This window comes from Phragmites australis, chromosome 15 (genome assembly GCF_958298935.1).
Source record: "Phragmites australis chromosome 15, lpPhrAust1.1, whole genome shotgun sequence".
Taxonomy (NCBI): Eukaryota; Viridiplantae; Streptophyta; class Magnoliopsida; order Poales; family Poaceae; genus Phragmites; species Phragmites australis.
The window spans coordinates 339,200-355,307 of NC_084935.1; the positions used below are offsets into that span (position 1 = coordinate 339,200).

Sequence of the window (16,108 nt, forward strand, 5' to 3'; positions counted from 1 at the left end):
TCGACAGGTGCAATTTCTGGCAATGTCAATTGGAGTCTAGTTTTGTCGAACTCTGCAACAGTTTTTCTACTCTTTCAACAGTGTTTGCTGGCATGCCATCTAATATCGTAGGATAAGCTTAAAAGAAGTCACCATGTTACGTCCCAAAGGGCTAGAAATTATCACGCCAACTGACAGGAAATCATATCTTACACTCTCCAGGCAAACAAATTAAATTTATATGCTATGATCAGCTGACTTGAGCCATTGCAATTCTAGACTAGTAGTTCTGCTGACAAACAAGTATATGTGATCAGTTCACTTGAGTGCTAGGACGAATGGATTCCTTTCATCTAAAGCCTACCTCTTAACATCCGTCCTTGCAATGGCCATGCATTACATAGCACAAGAATCTCCAGACAGACACCAATCAATTCTATCTATCAATAGTTCAAAATTAATGGATAAAGAGGTATATCTGGAAGACAATTCAGTAAGAAAAGGTGATTACACTGTTTTACACATAAGTATGTGTTTAGTACTTCATTCCAGCAAAAATATGTTCCACGATCAATCCAAAGAGCACCCTCAGAAAGAAACACAGACAACATTAGGCAGGAAGATTTTTTTTCCCCCCTACACAATACACACTAGAGGGTATACCAGAAACTACAAGCTTCGAGTTATGAGTTATTTCCTCAAGAATATCAAACTTTTCCATCGGGGTTGCACGTAGACAACGAACTGGTTAGCGCTTAGGAGCCAAATATGTTTTATATGAGGCCGAGAATACAGTTAGTTTCAGCAAACAATTATAATTGGATTCAGCGACTTATTATCCTCTCTTCAGTTTTTCCACTGAGCAGCAGGTTTGACTTAACCAGAGCCGTGTTTCGTTTCACCTGCATGCTGTAGAGCGGCTAGATCTTTTACCTTCCATTGCATCTTTCTTTTTCCGACAGTCCAAACAAAGATATGGACCACCCCATGGCGCATATGGGGAAGAGCAATAACCACCTCCATTATCTGTGAACAAACCTTCAAACGGCTCTTGGTCCACTTGGCAGATTGCACAACGAAACGGTGGTGATGCTGCTTTCAAGGACAAATTCCTACCCAACCTGCAACAGTAAGGCTTGGTTGTCAATGGCACAACACAGAGTTGTTAATAGATTAGCCTTTCTCAACACAAAAATGCAACATCGATCCAAAGTAGGCATTGATATTGCTTCTTTAAGAACCATGAAAATTTCAGCAAGAGCCTCAAAGTTCAAAGCATTCCTAAGTCCTAACCAAGTTAGACAAGGCTTTGTTTATCCCAGGCTTCCAGCTGAAACGTTTTCTATGCCATCTAGAGATAAGAGGTCAAAATGTAGGTATGATGTGATATATACCTGGAGGCAATATTGTTTGGTAAAACTGATGCAAAAAATCAAAAAGAACCAATATTGTTTTTAAGGAAAAAGTCCAAATTACTCCCCTGAACTATCCTAGTGTCCGGATAACCCTCTAAACTTTAAATACCGAATCACATAACCCTCTGGAGTGGTTTTTCTCGGTGGTTTTGCTGACGTGACGACGGTTTCACGATGTCATTTTCACTAACGTGGCAGTGCACACGTGGCAAGCAGACCCACATGTCATACTTTTCTCGCTCACCCCTCTCCTGCCGGCCTCTCTTTGCCTCTCCTCCTTCCGGTCGGCCTCTCTCTCTACCTTTCTCTCCCTCCCATCGTCCTCTCTCTCTCTTGGGCCGGACGACTCAGGCCATATGCGATGAGCTCCACCAATGCCCAAGCTAACTCGGTTCCAAAGCGCCGTGAGAGAAAGAGAGAGAGAGAGATGCCGTGGTAGCCATGTGGCAAAAACAGGTGACGTGACAGCCATATCATCAAAACCGTTGCAAACCACTACAGGGGGTTATGTGATCCGATATTTAAAGTTCAAGGGGTTAAATAAACGGTTTTCAAGTTTGGGGGTTATCCGGATACTACGAATAGTTCAGGGGGTAATTTGGACTTTTTCCTTGTTTTAATCTGTATTACTAAAATACATGGAGAAAATAACAAGGGGGCATAAATTGTGAAATTGATGCCCAGGGTCATGGTATACAGCACACCAAATTGAGCGAAGCATTATCATCATTTATAGAAGAAAAAAGGTAAAACGGAATCAGTGCTCTAGTTTAAGAACATTTTTGGCTTTGTTTGGTTGGTCCACATTTTCCATTAAAAAAAACTAAAATAGCTCTAGAATTTCAAACAAAATTGACCCAACATTTCAACAAAAGCTTCATTGATCAATTATAAAGATAACCTAAGCCATCAATGAGAATAGGCACTTGACAGAAAATGGCATAAAGGAACCACATAAAGGCAAAGCCTCTAGAGATACAACGGACTCTCCAGATGCTCTAAGAAAGGTAGCCAGCTATCTTCCCATGCTACCTTATCATGCCACACTAAAGATATGTGACCATTTATGCATTATATATGTTCCATCAAAATCCAATATGTAAAATAGCTCACTGAACAGCACAAAGGAAAATGATACTGAACTATGACAAAGAAATTGACACGAGAAGAATACAGTGGAGCACTGCAACATCAATCAGAACATACCTTTCTTCTAACATTGCAGATCCTTCTTCAAATAACTCCTCCACAGAACCAAAGGAGGCAGAGTTGCCTCTAAGCTTTCCAACTGAACTATGCGACCTTCTAGAAAAAAGTGACTTCAACTTGTTCTGATTTTTCTTTGGAGACAATTGTGGTGATGTCAAATGATCGGATGGGATGATGTCAACTACTACGCAGGTGGTGTCATCCTTCAGCCCACTCGTTTTCAGAGCTTGCTACACAGATAATAATGGACGTTAAAATTGGCGATTGAGTCAATCATGCCTACGCCCTACAGAGCTTCTAGATACAACAGCTACATGCAGAATTACCTTAACCACAAGCTTTGCAGCCAGTTCTGCAGGCAATCCTCGGCATGCCTTTGCAGCTGCTTCATTGGATAGTGCATCCCATATGCCATCTGATGCTATTATCAGCCTTCCTCCGACATTTGATAGCTGAAATTACAAAAAAAAGAAGAAGCAACTTTCACAACTCAGCCTAAGATGCATCACATCAAATTTAACTACAAATTCCCAGCAGTATGTAATTTGTATCAACCTTGACTTGCTTGACATGTGGAATGGGCACAATGAACTCCCCAACATCCATGTCCCCAATGGATCTTGAAAGGCACAAGCCACCTGGCCAGCACCGGAGAGGACCGACCTAACGGAAATACATTCACACAACACGCTGCATCAGCGAAGCGAAAGGCTTCTAAATCTAATTCTTTACCAAGCGCGGTCACTAGTTCAATCTAAAAAAGATGTATTGCTACCTCCTGGCCACCAAAGAGATTCAGCCGGCCAACCTCGCCACCGCTCGCCGTGACGCGCTCCCGCTCCTCAGCATTCTCCTCCAGCCGGTGATCCACGGTCAGTAGCTGCACCTCGCCGCCCTGCATGTCCAGGATGCACCGGGAGTCTCCCACCGACGCCACCGTGACTGTGAAGCCATCAATGACCACCAGCGTCGCCGTCGTCCCCGACACCTCCCCTGAATTAACATAGTCAGCCATGTTCAGCTCCAAGCTCAATAGCCGTGTGTGCTCTGAAATCTCCATCCGTTGCAAATGATATGCAGTCGGGCTCACCCTTGCGCTGGAAATCGATGTCGGCCTTGACAAAGCCGGCGACGAGCGCGCGCGGCAGCGCCTGGAGCCAGTCGTCGCGGCCGATGTCCGGCGGCAGCGCGCTCATGACGTGCTCGAGCAAATGCTCCTTGCTGTACACCGCCGCCGACACCCCGTTGTGGCCGTCGAACACCTGCAGATCCGAGCAATCAAGAAGCATCAGATGAGCAGCAGACAGGAAGAGGAAGTAGAGCAAGAAGTCATCATAAGTGGAGAGCCAATTACGTACGGCGAAGACGGAGAAGGCCGAGGAAGGGTCTCCGGGGACGCGGAGGCAGTCGGGCTTGACGAGGAAGTAGTCCTCGCCGCGCTTGGCGAAGCCGGCGTGGCCGTAGCGCAGGGCCGGGCGCTCGGAGCCACCGGCGCGGAGCTCGCGGCCGATGAGCGTGGCCAGGGGAAGCGCCGGCGGCAGGCGCCTCTCCCTCGCGGCGCTCGCCATCACCGTCGCGCGAAGACGGGCGGGGTGGAGGCAACGGCGAGGCTGGTCGGGCTCGGATCCGAGATTGGGCGCAAATCGTCCGCGAATTGGGATTTGGGTGCTCTTGTCTTGGGGTTGGTGAGAGAGGGAGGAGCAGCTGAACAAGAGAGGGAGAGGACTGCCTCCTTCCCTCCCCTTATAATCAGGACTTCAGGAGAGCTCAGGTGAGGTCGAGCTGGGCTGGCGCTGAAGTGGGATTTCAGACTGAAAATTATCACTAAAGCAAACAAGCACAGCAGGTGAGGTTAATCTGTAGTGGTTTAGATTAGCACTTTACAGCCCTGCTGGGCAGCCATTATTACCTTTAATTAATGTCTCCTCTCCTGGTTAATAATTACTACTGGAGTATTATGGTAAGACAAGAGTGTCCCCATGGAATTGGGATTGGGATTGGGAGCCCACAGCCAAAAGGGAAGGGCCATGCATCCTGTGCAAATTGCAAAGAAAAGTGGCAGGCCAAGGTGCAAAGGTGCTTGGTAGGGACACCTGAACTGGAAAGTAAGAGGAAAGCCAGGATCCTAGTAAGGTGCTGTGGTGGAATTTATCTATATGTGTTTCAATGCTAAATTCGGCATGAGTGCTCGTATTTTTTAAGATTAAATCTCGAAAAGAATAGTATATATACACGTGAGTGCGTTCGGTAGTTAAATAGTAGGAAAGTGACCGCTTTTGTTTAATCGCGAGAGAACACGTCAATTAGGTGGGAGACGATGAATGAATGAACTGTTGATGATGATTGTCATTATGGAACTGCCTAATTGATGTAGCTAGCTAATTACTACTGTAGTATCTGTGATGACACCAACAAACAAATATACAGGCTTATTATACAAGGTGGTTTCCCTTTCATCAGCTCCCCCCCCCCCCCATCACGGCCTCGGCGTCCTCTCCACCGCCGCCCCTGCCTCACCTACACCGCCGACCGCACCTTCATCCTGGCCCTCCAACCTCTCTCTGCTTGCTAACCGGAACATCCAAACAGATGCCTCCGACACCTTGTCCGACGAGCCGCCCTCACCCCCCGCTCCTTTTGATGCTGAAGACTTGGAGTATTTCCGCCTGGAGCACAAAGAGGTGTTCATGCCCCCGGTTGACATGAACGCTTCCAACCGCAATGCATACTCCTTTGTGGCCCCTCCCTCGGTTCTTATCCACCGAGCCCTCTCGGTGGTCGACGCGGCGCGCGGGCACCGTCACTGCGTTCTTTCCTCCGGACGCGGCTCCTCGGTGGTCTGCTTCGACTCCCACGCCGATCGCGAGTTTGTCTGTGATGTTGTGGCTCCCCGTATCTTGGAGCACACCATCACCTTCAAACGCCATGAAGACACAGACAACAGGTTCCATTTCCAGCATACCGGCTATGTCGATCTCGCGTTGGAAGATTTCCCAATCGAGCATTGGAACAGCCGTCATGTTCATCTAGCCCTGGGTGTTATGGCCAACCCCCTAGACGTGTCTCATGTCTCTCTAGCCGGTGTTGATTTCACTGCGGTGCTCGCCACTGCTCGTTTTGAGTGTTTCTCGAACATCCCCAAAGAACTTCAGGTGAAGAACTCCTCTAGCTTCGGCTCCATTGCTTCGATCTGTTGCATCCATTGCTGGGGCGAGGGTGGAGGCACGCCATTCACATCACCTTCGTCTCCTCAAGATCCCCTGGCTGAGGCACGCGGTGGTGGCTCGCTCGACGCTCCGCCGGCCTCTAGCGAGCTGCCGGACAACAACTCTCCTTTTGGCGCTGCTTCTCTGGGCGGGCCATAGCCTGCTCCTCTTTCGGGCTCGGCTTCCGTCGGGGGGCTGGTGAAGTGATGTCCAGCCCCGTCCCGGCGCCTCTCTCGGCCTTCCTTTCCGAGTGCCACGAAGCTGCCACCATCAAGTTAACTCGCCTCTTGCAAGACCACCGTACCCTACCCCTCTATGCCTCCAAGCAGGAACCGGTCGTCGCCGTGGTTTCTTAGTGCACGTTCCCATGTCCTTTTGCAATTCAAATGCACGTGACGGCTAGGAACATTCACGTCCTGTTGCTTGGGCCTAACGGGGAGGTGGCTTTCTTCTGCATCCCCTATGTGGCTCAGCTGGAGGACCTACCCAGCCCAATGGGACTTCCCATGATTAACCTCCACTCGGGCTCGATTAGCATCATCGTCATGTCGGCCTGTTGCTAGGGCTTCCTCAAGAGATCTCATGTCTGCTGTTGGTGTCCCCGGATGAGCGGCCGCCTGAGTCGGTGCTTCATGCGGTGTCCTTCTTCGTCTTGGCTTCAATCAGCCCCTTCTTCACCATTAGCCCATCAAGGTTCATCCCTCCAGGGGTGCACATGGAGGCCGTCCGCGATCTGAGCTTCGGTTCTAGTGAGGCCTTCAACTCTCCGATAACTCCTGGCGAGGCAAACCGTGTGGGTGGCTATGCGACTGGGCTACTCAACGGGTCGGGTCCTGCCCTGGCTCATCGCAAGCGCCGCGCCTTCCCCCTGCTAGCCGCTCCAGCAAGAGGATCGAAGAGAAAGCTACTCGTGAATTTAAATCAATGGTGGACTTAGCCTATGAGCTCAAGGCTAAGAAGCTAGGCGATGTTCCAGCAGCCCCTCCTCCTCTCTTCACGGCGCATCTGCTCTAAGTCCTCGGGGGCGGCTGCAACCTGGCCAAGAAAGACCTTCGGCTCCTTGCCAATGCTCCTACCTCGGCGTCGGTGGGGGACCCATGAGGAACGCTTGCACTGTCACTTCCAACAAGGGCAACAACCTTCGGTGCACGTCGCTCGGTGGTGCTGCTTTGTTCTCTATGTACGCAGCACCCCCCTTTTGGTTGTACAAATGTAGATAGCCGCATCATGTGCACCACCCCTTGCTACCCTTGCATCCACACTACCTTGTTTCCATCTAGGCCTTTTCCATCTCCTAGCTTGTGCTCCAGCTTTGATCCCCAAGGTGTACTAGGATCTTTTGATGGAACCTGTTAGTCTAAAAAAGCTTAACATCCGCAGCTGGAATGTTCGAGGTCTGGGTGATGCTAATAAATGAGAGATGTGAAGGCCAACCTGATGGATCACCATTTCCTGCACATCATCTTCCTCGAGGAGACTAAGCTTGAGGACATCCCTGCGGCCAAAGCGGCCACCTTCCTCCCTCCTAGTTTCACTTCCTACAGCCATAAGTGCTCTTCTGGTACATCGGGTGGACTTCTAACAGCTTGGCCAAAACATTCCGTTTGTGCTTGAAGTCACCTTGAGCTTGATTTCACCCTATGGCTTCTTTTTGGCGATTTCAACATTGCAAGATTTCCATAGGACAAGAACAAAAACAACCTATCGGCCATCACTGTGGATGCCTTCTCTAATGTCATCGATGATTTTCTCCTTCATGATCTGCCCTTATTAGATTGCAAGTTCACTTGGTCCAAAAATAGGGGGCACCCACTCTGGTGCATCTAGACAGAAGTGACTGGGAGCAACTGCTGTTAAACTCCACTCTCAGTTATATGGTGAGAACAACATCGGATCATGTCCCCCTCCTGGTCACAGCTACCTCTACTGCTCCGGCCCCTCATGTGTTTTTGCTATGAACGCACTTGGGGCATGAATGAAGACTACAAGGTTTAGTCCAAGATGTCTGGGGCGCTGCCGTTAACTAAGTTCAGAGTGCGCCCTCTCGCTTGGCCAAGAAATTGAAATGGGTGCTGGCTCAATCCAAAAAGTGGATCAGGAAATGGAAGCACCCAGGCGCAATAGTCAGTGCCTGCAAACAAATCATCACTCTTGTGGACATCATGGAGGATCTTCGGACCCTGAGCCAGGCCAAATCACTCCTGAGAGATCTTGTGAAAGGTCAGCTCTCGGAACAACATAAAGCCCTAGTGATATATTGGCGCCAACGGTACCACTTCAAGGTATGTAAGTTTGGAGACGACAGCACTTCTTTCTTCCATGCCAGTGCCTCAGCCAGGCTTCGGAAGAACCAGATTAAAGTTCTGCATGACCAAGGTGTGCCAGTGTACAACCACTTGAAGAAAGAGAAGATCCTGGGGGGTTTCTTTGCCTATCTCCTGGGAAGCTCCACGCTGACTAGTTGGGATTTTGAGCTCCCAGACCTTTACCCGAAAATGGCCTCTCTGGAACAATTGGATGCCCCATTCTCGGATGATGAGATATCGCATGCCTTATGGTACATGAGAGTTGACAGCAGACCCGGCCCGGATGGTTTTAGCCCTGGCTTCTTTAAGACCTTTTGGGCCATGGTCAAAGATGACATCAGACAATTGTTCTATGAATTTCATGACGGGACCCCGAACTTGGCTTGTGTCAACCAATCCTATATTGTCCTCCTCCCAAAAAAGGATGGTGTCACCTCTGTTGATGGTTTTCGTACGATCTCGCTCCAGAATTTCCCCCCAAAGCTTCTGAGTAAAGTGCTAACAACCCGCTTACGGGCTGTGATCACCTCCCTGCTGCGAGACAGCCAAACCGGGTTCATCAAAGGGCGCAACATCTTTGAGAGTTTCATCATGGCCGCTGAGCTTCTCCAATGCTGCCACAAGCGGGAAGTTACCACTATAGTTCTCAAGCTCGACTTTCGAAAAGCCTTTGACTCAGTTGAATGGTCCACTCTTGATCTGATTCTGTGCTCCTGTGGCTTTAGTGACAAGTGGCATTGGTGGATGCATCACATGCTTCAATCGGGGCGGACGGCTATCCTCCTGAATGGTGTGCCTAGATGCTATATTCAATGAAGCGTAGTTTTTCACCTTCAAAAGAATGTGCCATCGCTTTTTTTTTTAGTTTTTCTTCTTTAATAAGATAATAGCAATCTTGCAAGAGGGGTCTGCGCCAAGGCGATCCGCTCACACGGTACCTCTTCCTTAATGTGGCTGACGTGCTCTAGCAATTGATAACAAAGGATGGGTCCATCCATCACCCACTACAACAAGACCTGCCCTGTCCCATCATCCAATATGCGGATGACACCCTCATCCTGCTCCCCGTTGCTGACTTTGAAGGCTCTTCTTGGCCGTTTCGCTTTAGCAACCGAGCTCCAGATTAACTACCACAAGAGCACTTTTGTTCCTATCCATGTTCCCTCCGAGGAAGCAACGTGCCTTGCTTCTATTCTTGGTTGCAGCATTTCAACCTTCCCCCAGACATATCTGGGTCTGCCTCTTTCTAATAAGAAACTCTCTGCTTCCGCTCTGGATTACTTAGCACTCAAAGTGCGACGATGGATCCCTGGTTAGAGCACGCAGTTCCTAACTCCCACTGGGCATCTAACCTTTACCAACGTTGTCCTCTCAGTCCTACCGACATATGCTATGCTGGTTTTTGAGCTCGCCAATTCCACTATCGAGAAGATCAACCAACCGAGAAGGACTATGTTCTAGAAAGGTGCCACCGAATGTGATGGAGGAGATTGCCAGGTTGCCTGGACCACAGCCTGTTGCCCCAAGCAAGACAGTGGCCTGGTGCTCAAAGACCTCCACTTGCAGAACATCAGCCTCCTCCTTAAGCTCCTGCACAAGCTTTGCTCCAGACAGGACACCCCCTGAATCTACCGGATCATCCGAACATATCACCTTTTCCAAACTAGATTCCGAACGTTGCCTGCTTACACTTCGGCCTAGAACACCATCGCCCGTCTCATGCCGCTCTACATGGCTATAACCTCGGTGGAGGTTGACGACGGGAAAACCACTTCCTTCTGGTATGATGATTGGACTTCCTTGGGCCCCCTCAACGAAGCACTTCCCGATGCCTTTTCACACTGTACCCACAAGGATGTCTTGGTTTCTAATACTTTGGCACATGGCTCCCTCAACTTCAAGCTCCAGACTCGCCTCACAACCGCCGCCCGCGCAGAAATGGACATGTTGTCCGACAACCTTTCTTCTTTTTCCATAAGAGACTCCCCGGACATTCGGTGGATGAAAAATGCCTCTTCTCCGGGAATTCAGACTGCCTTGGCCTACAGAATGATTTGCCCCCCGGATAGGATGTGCGGCTTCAGGAACATAATTGGGAAAATTTCACCCCAAAGAAAGTACAAATCTTCTCATGGATTCTTCGGCATGGAAACACCAAGACCAGAGCCTTCCTCTACTCGGTCGATGCCATTCCGAATCCCGGCTGCCCTTTCTGTCCCTCCACATCAGAAACTATCGATCACCTCTTTATGACCTGCAGCGGGATTACCAGCATCTGGAGTCGTATCCTCCCAGGGACTGGGCAGCTAGAAACCGTGGACGCCTTCTGCTCATTGGTGTTTGCAACCTTTGATCACTTGCAGGTGCTCGTTCGTAACACCTTTATCCTCCTGTTTCTGTGAATTGCCTAGAAGCGGCGCAATCGTAGGATCTTCGATGGCATCAACACGAGCCCTTTGTACACTGTGTGTCTCCTTGCCGACCACCTTTTGCTTTGGGTTTCCCGGGCCCCTTCATCGGCGAATACTGAAACAGTTTCCCGGGCCCCTTCATCGGCGAATACTGAAACAACTATAGACTGGTGCTCAAACCTTATGGATGTAATCAACTAGACTTTTTTTCTTCTTCTCTTGCTCTCCCCACGTCTCTATTCTCTCGGTCTCCTTTGAAACTGTCGATGTAATTGTGCACGTTGCTTTCTCTTTTTTGCAATGAGAAATTTTTCAGGTGGGAAAATCCCCACCGTTGTTCTCCTAAAAAAAAATATACAAGGTGGTTGTTGTTTATAATTATATGACGCGAGTGAGATGGACTGAGTATGATTGGGTGCATGGGAATGAATGCAGGAAAGTTCCTTCCTGCCGGCCGCAGAGACAAATCTCTGTGCCAGCAATTCTGTCATCTCACAAACATTCCTAGTTCAGTCGGGTATTGTCTTGTAGTAAAACCTATTCATCCGGAGTACTAGAGTCAGCATACGTGCTCATATTTTTTTGAAATTAAATTCAAAAGAAATGATATATACACACTGAGTGGCGTTAGACTTGTACTTCAAAAAACATTCCTCGCTATGACTGACAACTCACGACAATACATGCATGCGTAACGGAACGGATACTACTAGTCCTTACTTCCTTCGTAGATCACACGACAGACAGACAACTTGTATTTTTTTCATTTCATTTCACGTCGCATGTGTACATAAGAAACCTGTCATTCTTGGTCACTGTTGCACAACTTCTCCAGGAAACATTACATGTAGAATGCACGCACGCGGAAATGCTGACAGTGCCTGGACGCCGCGTAGGAGCGGACGCCGCGGCGAGCCGTGGTTGTCAGCTCCCCACCCTTGCCGTACCTGACGCAGAAGGTTGTGATGTGGAGCACGCACCTGTCGCCGTCGCCCAACGACGAGTGTCTCGCCTTGACTCCCTCGCGCACCGCGCGCTCCACGAGGCAGAACCTCCCACCGTCGCCCATGTACACGAGCACGGCGCCCAACCGCCTGTCCGGGTCGGCCTCGCGGAGCATCGTCTCCATCCCGCGTTTCCAAGCCGGCGGCGTGCGCCGGGTCGCGTGGCGGGACAGGCCGTTGCTGGAGCAGAGGTACCCGCGCTCGTCAAGCCCGACCCACGCGTCGAGGTCCGCGTCGTAGAAGGCCTGGCCCGCGAAGGGCAGGAGCCAGTCGCCGTGGCGAGTCCACACGAAGCGGTCGGCGTCGAGCGAGAAGGTGCCGTGCTCCGTCAAGGTGTGGCGCTGGCGCTTCACGGACACGAACAAGGTGCGCCCGTCTGGGTGAAGTGCATGGCAGGTCACGTCCCGGGGGTCGAATGGCATCGGCGACGCCACGGTGCTCCAGACCCACTTGTCCTGCTTCTCGCGCCAAGAGCGTCGCATCTCCTCCTCCTCGCCGCTGCCGTACTCCTCTAGGCAGTACATGTCTCCGGCGGTGCTCGCGGACACGCCCGGCAGCGTGTAGAGTCGGCCGGCGGCAGCTACGGCGAGGAAGCCATGAGTGGACAGCGCGGGCGGGGGAGGAGAACCGATGGCCAGTGCCCCCGTCTCGGTGTCGTGGACGAGGGTGAGGGGCCGGTTGGCGTGGAAGGCGACGATTTTGCCACCAAGGGACGCGAAGTGGCAACTCTCCCGGCGTCTCAGAACCTCTAGGCGGAGGAAAGATGGCTCGGGGAGGCGCTCGCCGGACGTTGCTGCAGGTTCGGCGTCGGCCAAGGTGTCGACGTCCACCTTGTGCACGCTGAACGCCTTGTCCTGATCGTCCAGAACCACGTAGAGATGCTTTGGCCGCCGCGCCCTCTTGGCCGTGCAACGGCACTCGTGATCCGACGGCGCTCGCCGCTTGGACATCTCCGGCCGGCCAACTCTTCCGCTGTGTCCTCAAAGCTACTGGACTGGCTTCGGCTTCTTCCTTGGATGGCCTTACCGTGCCTTGGTCTTCATTTATGCATATGCACGTAGAGAAGTTATCCAGCTACGAACGGACTCTGAATTCGAATCGGAAAAGGGAACAACAGTCCAGAAGACACGGTTCGGAGTATCACTCGGATTCCGATGCGTCCTGGATTTCCCGTTTGAAGCTGAGGAATGTTTCCGATTGGTTCGAGTACATTGTACTGAACTTGCTGTCTACAAATCGGGAACCATGACCACGTATATATATAGGCCCATAGCAGAGCGACTAAGGAAACAAAACGAAGACCGACTCGAACTAGCTGGCATAGAAACTACAGGAGTCGTATGACGCTGAAAGGGAACTCTAGTTTTCTTGATACATTGTCTGATTGTAGGTCTTAGTATGCAGATAAATGTAACAAAAACATATTTATTACCTGTCATTTACACTGTTAATTGCTAACAAGTGGTTGATAGTTACTACATAAAAGGCTAATGAGTAGAAGGGCCAAACTAGTGCGTATTAAACATCGCCCAGAGTAAACCAACGTTTTACAGTATGTGCATTAGGATAGGTAATAGTAATACACAAGGTTTTGCCTATCAAAGTGTGCATAGCTAAAGTACAGCTCGCCGGAGTGATGACCAACACCAGCTTGTAATCAAAGTGGTACATTTGATTTTATAAGCTAGTGAAAATTCTGCAACCCAAACATACCACTTCAAATATCAACAATATAGGTGGCCTGCTAGTGAAGAGTGGCAGCCATCTGACCTGCAATGTAAGTAACAAACTACTACTAATAACAGCAAATGTGAAATCTGTGATCCTAACACAACCCTTAAAAAGTTTGTTTATCAAATTTGGCACTCCCTGAATATAGAAGAACCAAGGCAAAAAGATGAAAGGCACTTGTAGGATGAAACAACCTTGGATGACAGCAGGAGAGAATATGTGAATCAAGAGAAAAGAGCTGACAAATCAACTTTAAGCCCAAAACCAATTCTTTATCGGTTGCCTCTAAATTCCTGCATACAAATTGGAAACCAAATGAGATTCCCTGATCCAGTTGGCAGTTGCAAGTAGCAACATCATTATCGTGTGTAGTACTGGCACCTAATTAAGAAGAAACAACAGCCTGCGCTGCGATTCATTTGCTTGCAGCAAAGCAACATAATACTGCCCATCCAGAGCTCGTCGCAGTTGGGTTCAACACCTCTTCCACCCTTGGCGAGGCGACACGATGAAGGCGGCCAGCCTCAAATTGAACTAACTCTTGCACAGAATCGTCTGCTCAATTGCCAAGCTCGTCGCAGAAGCTCCCTGGCTACCACACCGGCCGCACAGTGGAAAGACAACGCTTGCTCTGGTTACTGGCGGTGGCACCGGCACCGTTGGAGTAGAGACACCAGCCCAACCCAGGCAGGCACCGGTTTGTTGCACATGCAACAAAAACGCAGATGCGGTCAGTTTGCTGCTCCGTACTCTGCTAATCGGGAGGACCACAACAAGGCTACCTCCCATCATCCAAAACAACAATAACACAATCATCACATCCTTCAAACAAGTCACAATATCATGTCAAGTCATGACCAGAACCGTCAAACTCAAAGAGTCTACACAGCTCCTTTCACCAGCCAATCAAACAAGTGTCTACATCCGACGATTGTTCAATGCTCCTCCAACCGGAACCGCTCAAGGTATCCAGCCCTAAACACAAGCTCTTGAAAGTCCACCAGGAGCCCACCGAAAACAGAAATGACAATGACTAGTACATGCCTGTCCGTGAACTTGCGAACTGGGTTCCGCCGGCCTTGTCTGTCACGTTCGAAGACAACAGATTTAGAGAGGGCGTGCTTCATAACATTCAGACATAGCCTCAGGGCTCCTCTTGCATCATCTTCGAATTCCGGTTTCTCCCATGTCTTGTCATTATGTTCAAAGATTTCCTTCACGTAAAAATTTAGATCGACAGTTTTTGCTCTTGTTTCCTTCAAGTATATCTTCCAGGATGGGTGGCGAGCCGTAAGAGGCTCGATGATGAACCGATAGTCGCTTCGACTCTCCTTTCGTAAGACTTCTAGGTGCTGATATAGACAAACAAAGTGCCCCACAGCCTGCAGAGGCTCCATCAGGCAGATATTGTACTCAAGCAGTTATTATGTCTCATCTGATTTTTTAAGAGAATAAATCAGATGTATTCTACATGTATATCAGGATCAAGTTTCTATATATACAGTAATTTCATAAGTGATAACATAATAATATCATTATATAATGATAAGGTTCATTAAAAAAGACTCATATGTCTTAAAGAAAACACATTCGATTTGTATGAAGCTTTGAGCAACCAACATTGATTTGTTTCTTGGCACGATCTCATTCTCATCTTGCTTATTGCGAATGACCCATTTGGTGCTGATGATATTTTAATTGGGTCTTTTCACTAATGATCATACTTTATTTCTCTTGAAGTTGTTGAGCTCTTCTTGCATAGCCAGTACCCAATCCAGATCACCAAGTGTTTCTTATACCCTCAATGGTTTCAAAGAAGAAACAAAAGAGTAATATTCACAAAAATTTGTAATTCTAGAACGAGTAGTTACCCCCTTTTATATTTCACCAAAGATATTATTCACCGGGTCATTTCTTTGGATACTTTGATGAACTCTTGGATGTGACACTTGGGATTGAGGTTGAATATCTTCCATGAATATTGTCGAGGGTAAAAAATCCCTGATAATGATTCTAGGGTGTATCAGGCGACGGGTGCGTGATCTTTGTTCGGGGAGTGCCTAACGAATCTGTTTGTCTATGTGTAACTCAAGAACACTGAGAATTATCAGGTATAGGCCCCCCTTAGGGTAATAGCTCTACATCCTGTATATTCTTTTCTTGTGGTCTAAGTTGGTTACAGATTATGTTCTTGCCCGGCCTTCTTCTCTGCCCCTTTACAAACCTGGTACTCCTCCCTTTATATATTATAGGGAGAGAAGATTTACACGTGAGTCAAGATATAGATCCAGCCCTAGCTAGAGTTTCCCACCTAGGCCCATCATTACTAAGAGCAAACGTACCCCACTTGCTCTACGGCGCTACAGAGTCTGTCCCATCACTCCACCGCCTGCTTCATCCCGGTCGCTTGGACTGCCCTGTCCCATCCCCACACGCTGCCTGCGCACCTGCAAAAAACCTCCTGACATGCCTGTCAGGCCATCCCGTAGCGCTTAATGCTACGGGACGGGACATGGCAGCTCTGCGCCGATCACACCTTGGTCGACCAGAAAGAGGACATTGGGAAGGAAAATACTCGAGTGAAAAAGCATTTATTGTGATTATACTATTTAGACACATATCTGCCCCATGACCAGAATAGACCGGTCGCGGGGTTTGCTCCTGCGACCTGGTGACTGGTCGCGAAGTTTGGTCAGAGAGCCTGGTTGCGTGGTCGCTAGCTGGTCGTGCGGTCGTTGACTGGTCGCGTGGGGTGACCACGGTTCCGAACAAACGTGCATATGTCCACTTGTGAGGGGACCCCACAATTCTTTACACCGACAAACACATTTATCTTTTGCTGAGGCA

General features: G+C 49.1%; 1 protein-coding gene and 1 long non-coding RNA gene across 2 annotated transcripts; both read right to left on the bottom strand.

The window, feature by feature from the left end:
* Positions 1-468: 468 nt before the first annotated feature.
* LOC133892663 (probable protein phosphatase 2C 33) lies at positions 469-4,370 on the bottom strand. Its single transcript, XM_062333558.1, has 7 exons — positions 3,962-4,370; positions 3,694-3,865; positions 3,379-3,596; positions 3,159-3,266; positions 2,930-3,055; positions 2,601-2,833; positions 469-1,100 (listed from the first exon to the last, which is right to left on the bottom strand). The coding sequence occupies exons 1-7, from the start codon at positions 4,169-4,171 to the stop codon at positions 878-880; spliced, it is 1,290 nt and encodes a 429-aa protein (XP_062189542.1). The 5' UTR covers positions 4,172-4,370; the 3' UTR covers positions 469-877.
* An 8,678-nt stretch (positions 4,371-13,048) lies between these two features.
* LOC133893447 (uncharacterized) lies at positions 13,049-13,843 on the bottom strand. The gene is made up of 3 exons (XR_009904509.1): positions 13,643-13,843; positions 13,456-13,554; positions 13,049-13,300 (listed from the first exon to the last, which is right to left on the bottom strand). It is a non-coding gene; the product is annotated as an uncharacterized LOC133893447 (long non-coding RNA).
* Positions 13,844-16,108: the final 2,265 nt, after the last annotated feature.

Excerpts from the sequence above, each read along its gene's own strand:
- LOC133892663 (XM_062333558.1), bottom strand. The coding sequence starts at position 4,171 with ATGGCGAGCGCCGCGAGGGAGAGGCGCCTGCCGCCGGCGCTTCCCCTG. Across the intron at positions 2,834-2,929 it reads CTGCAAAGCTTGTGGTTAAG|CAAGCTCTGAAAACGAGTGG; the intron begins GTAATTCTGCAT and ends TTATCTGTGTAG. Across the intron at positions 1,101-2,600 it reads TCTGCAATGTTAGAAGAAAG|GTTGGGTAGGAATTTGTCCT; the intron begins GTATGTTCTGAT and ends TTACTGTTGCAG.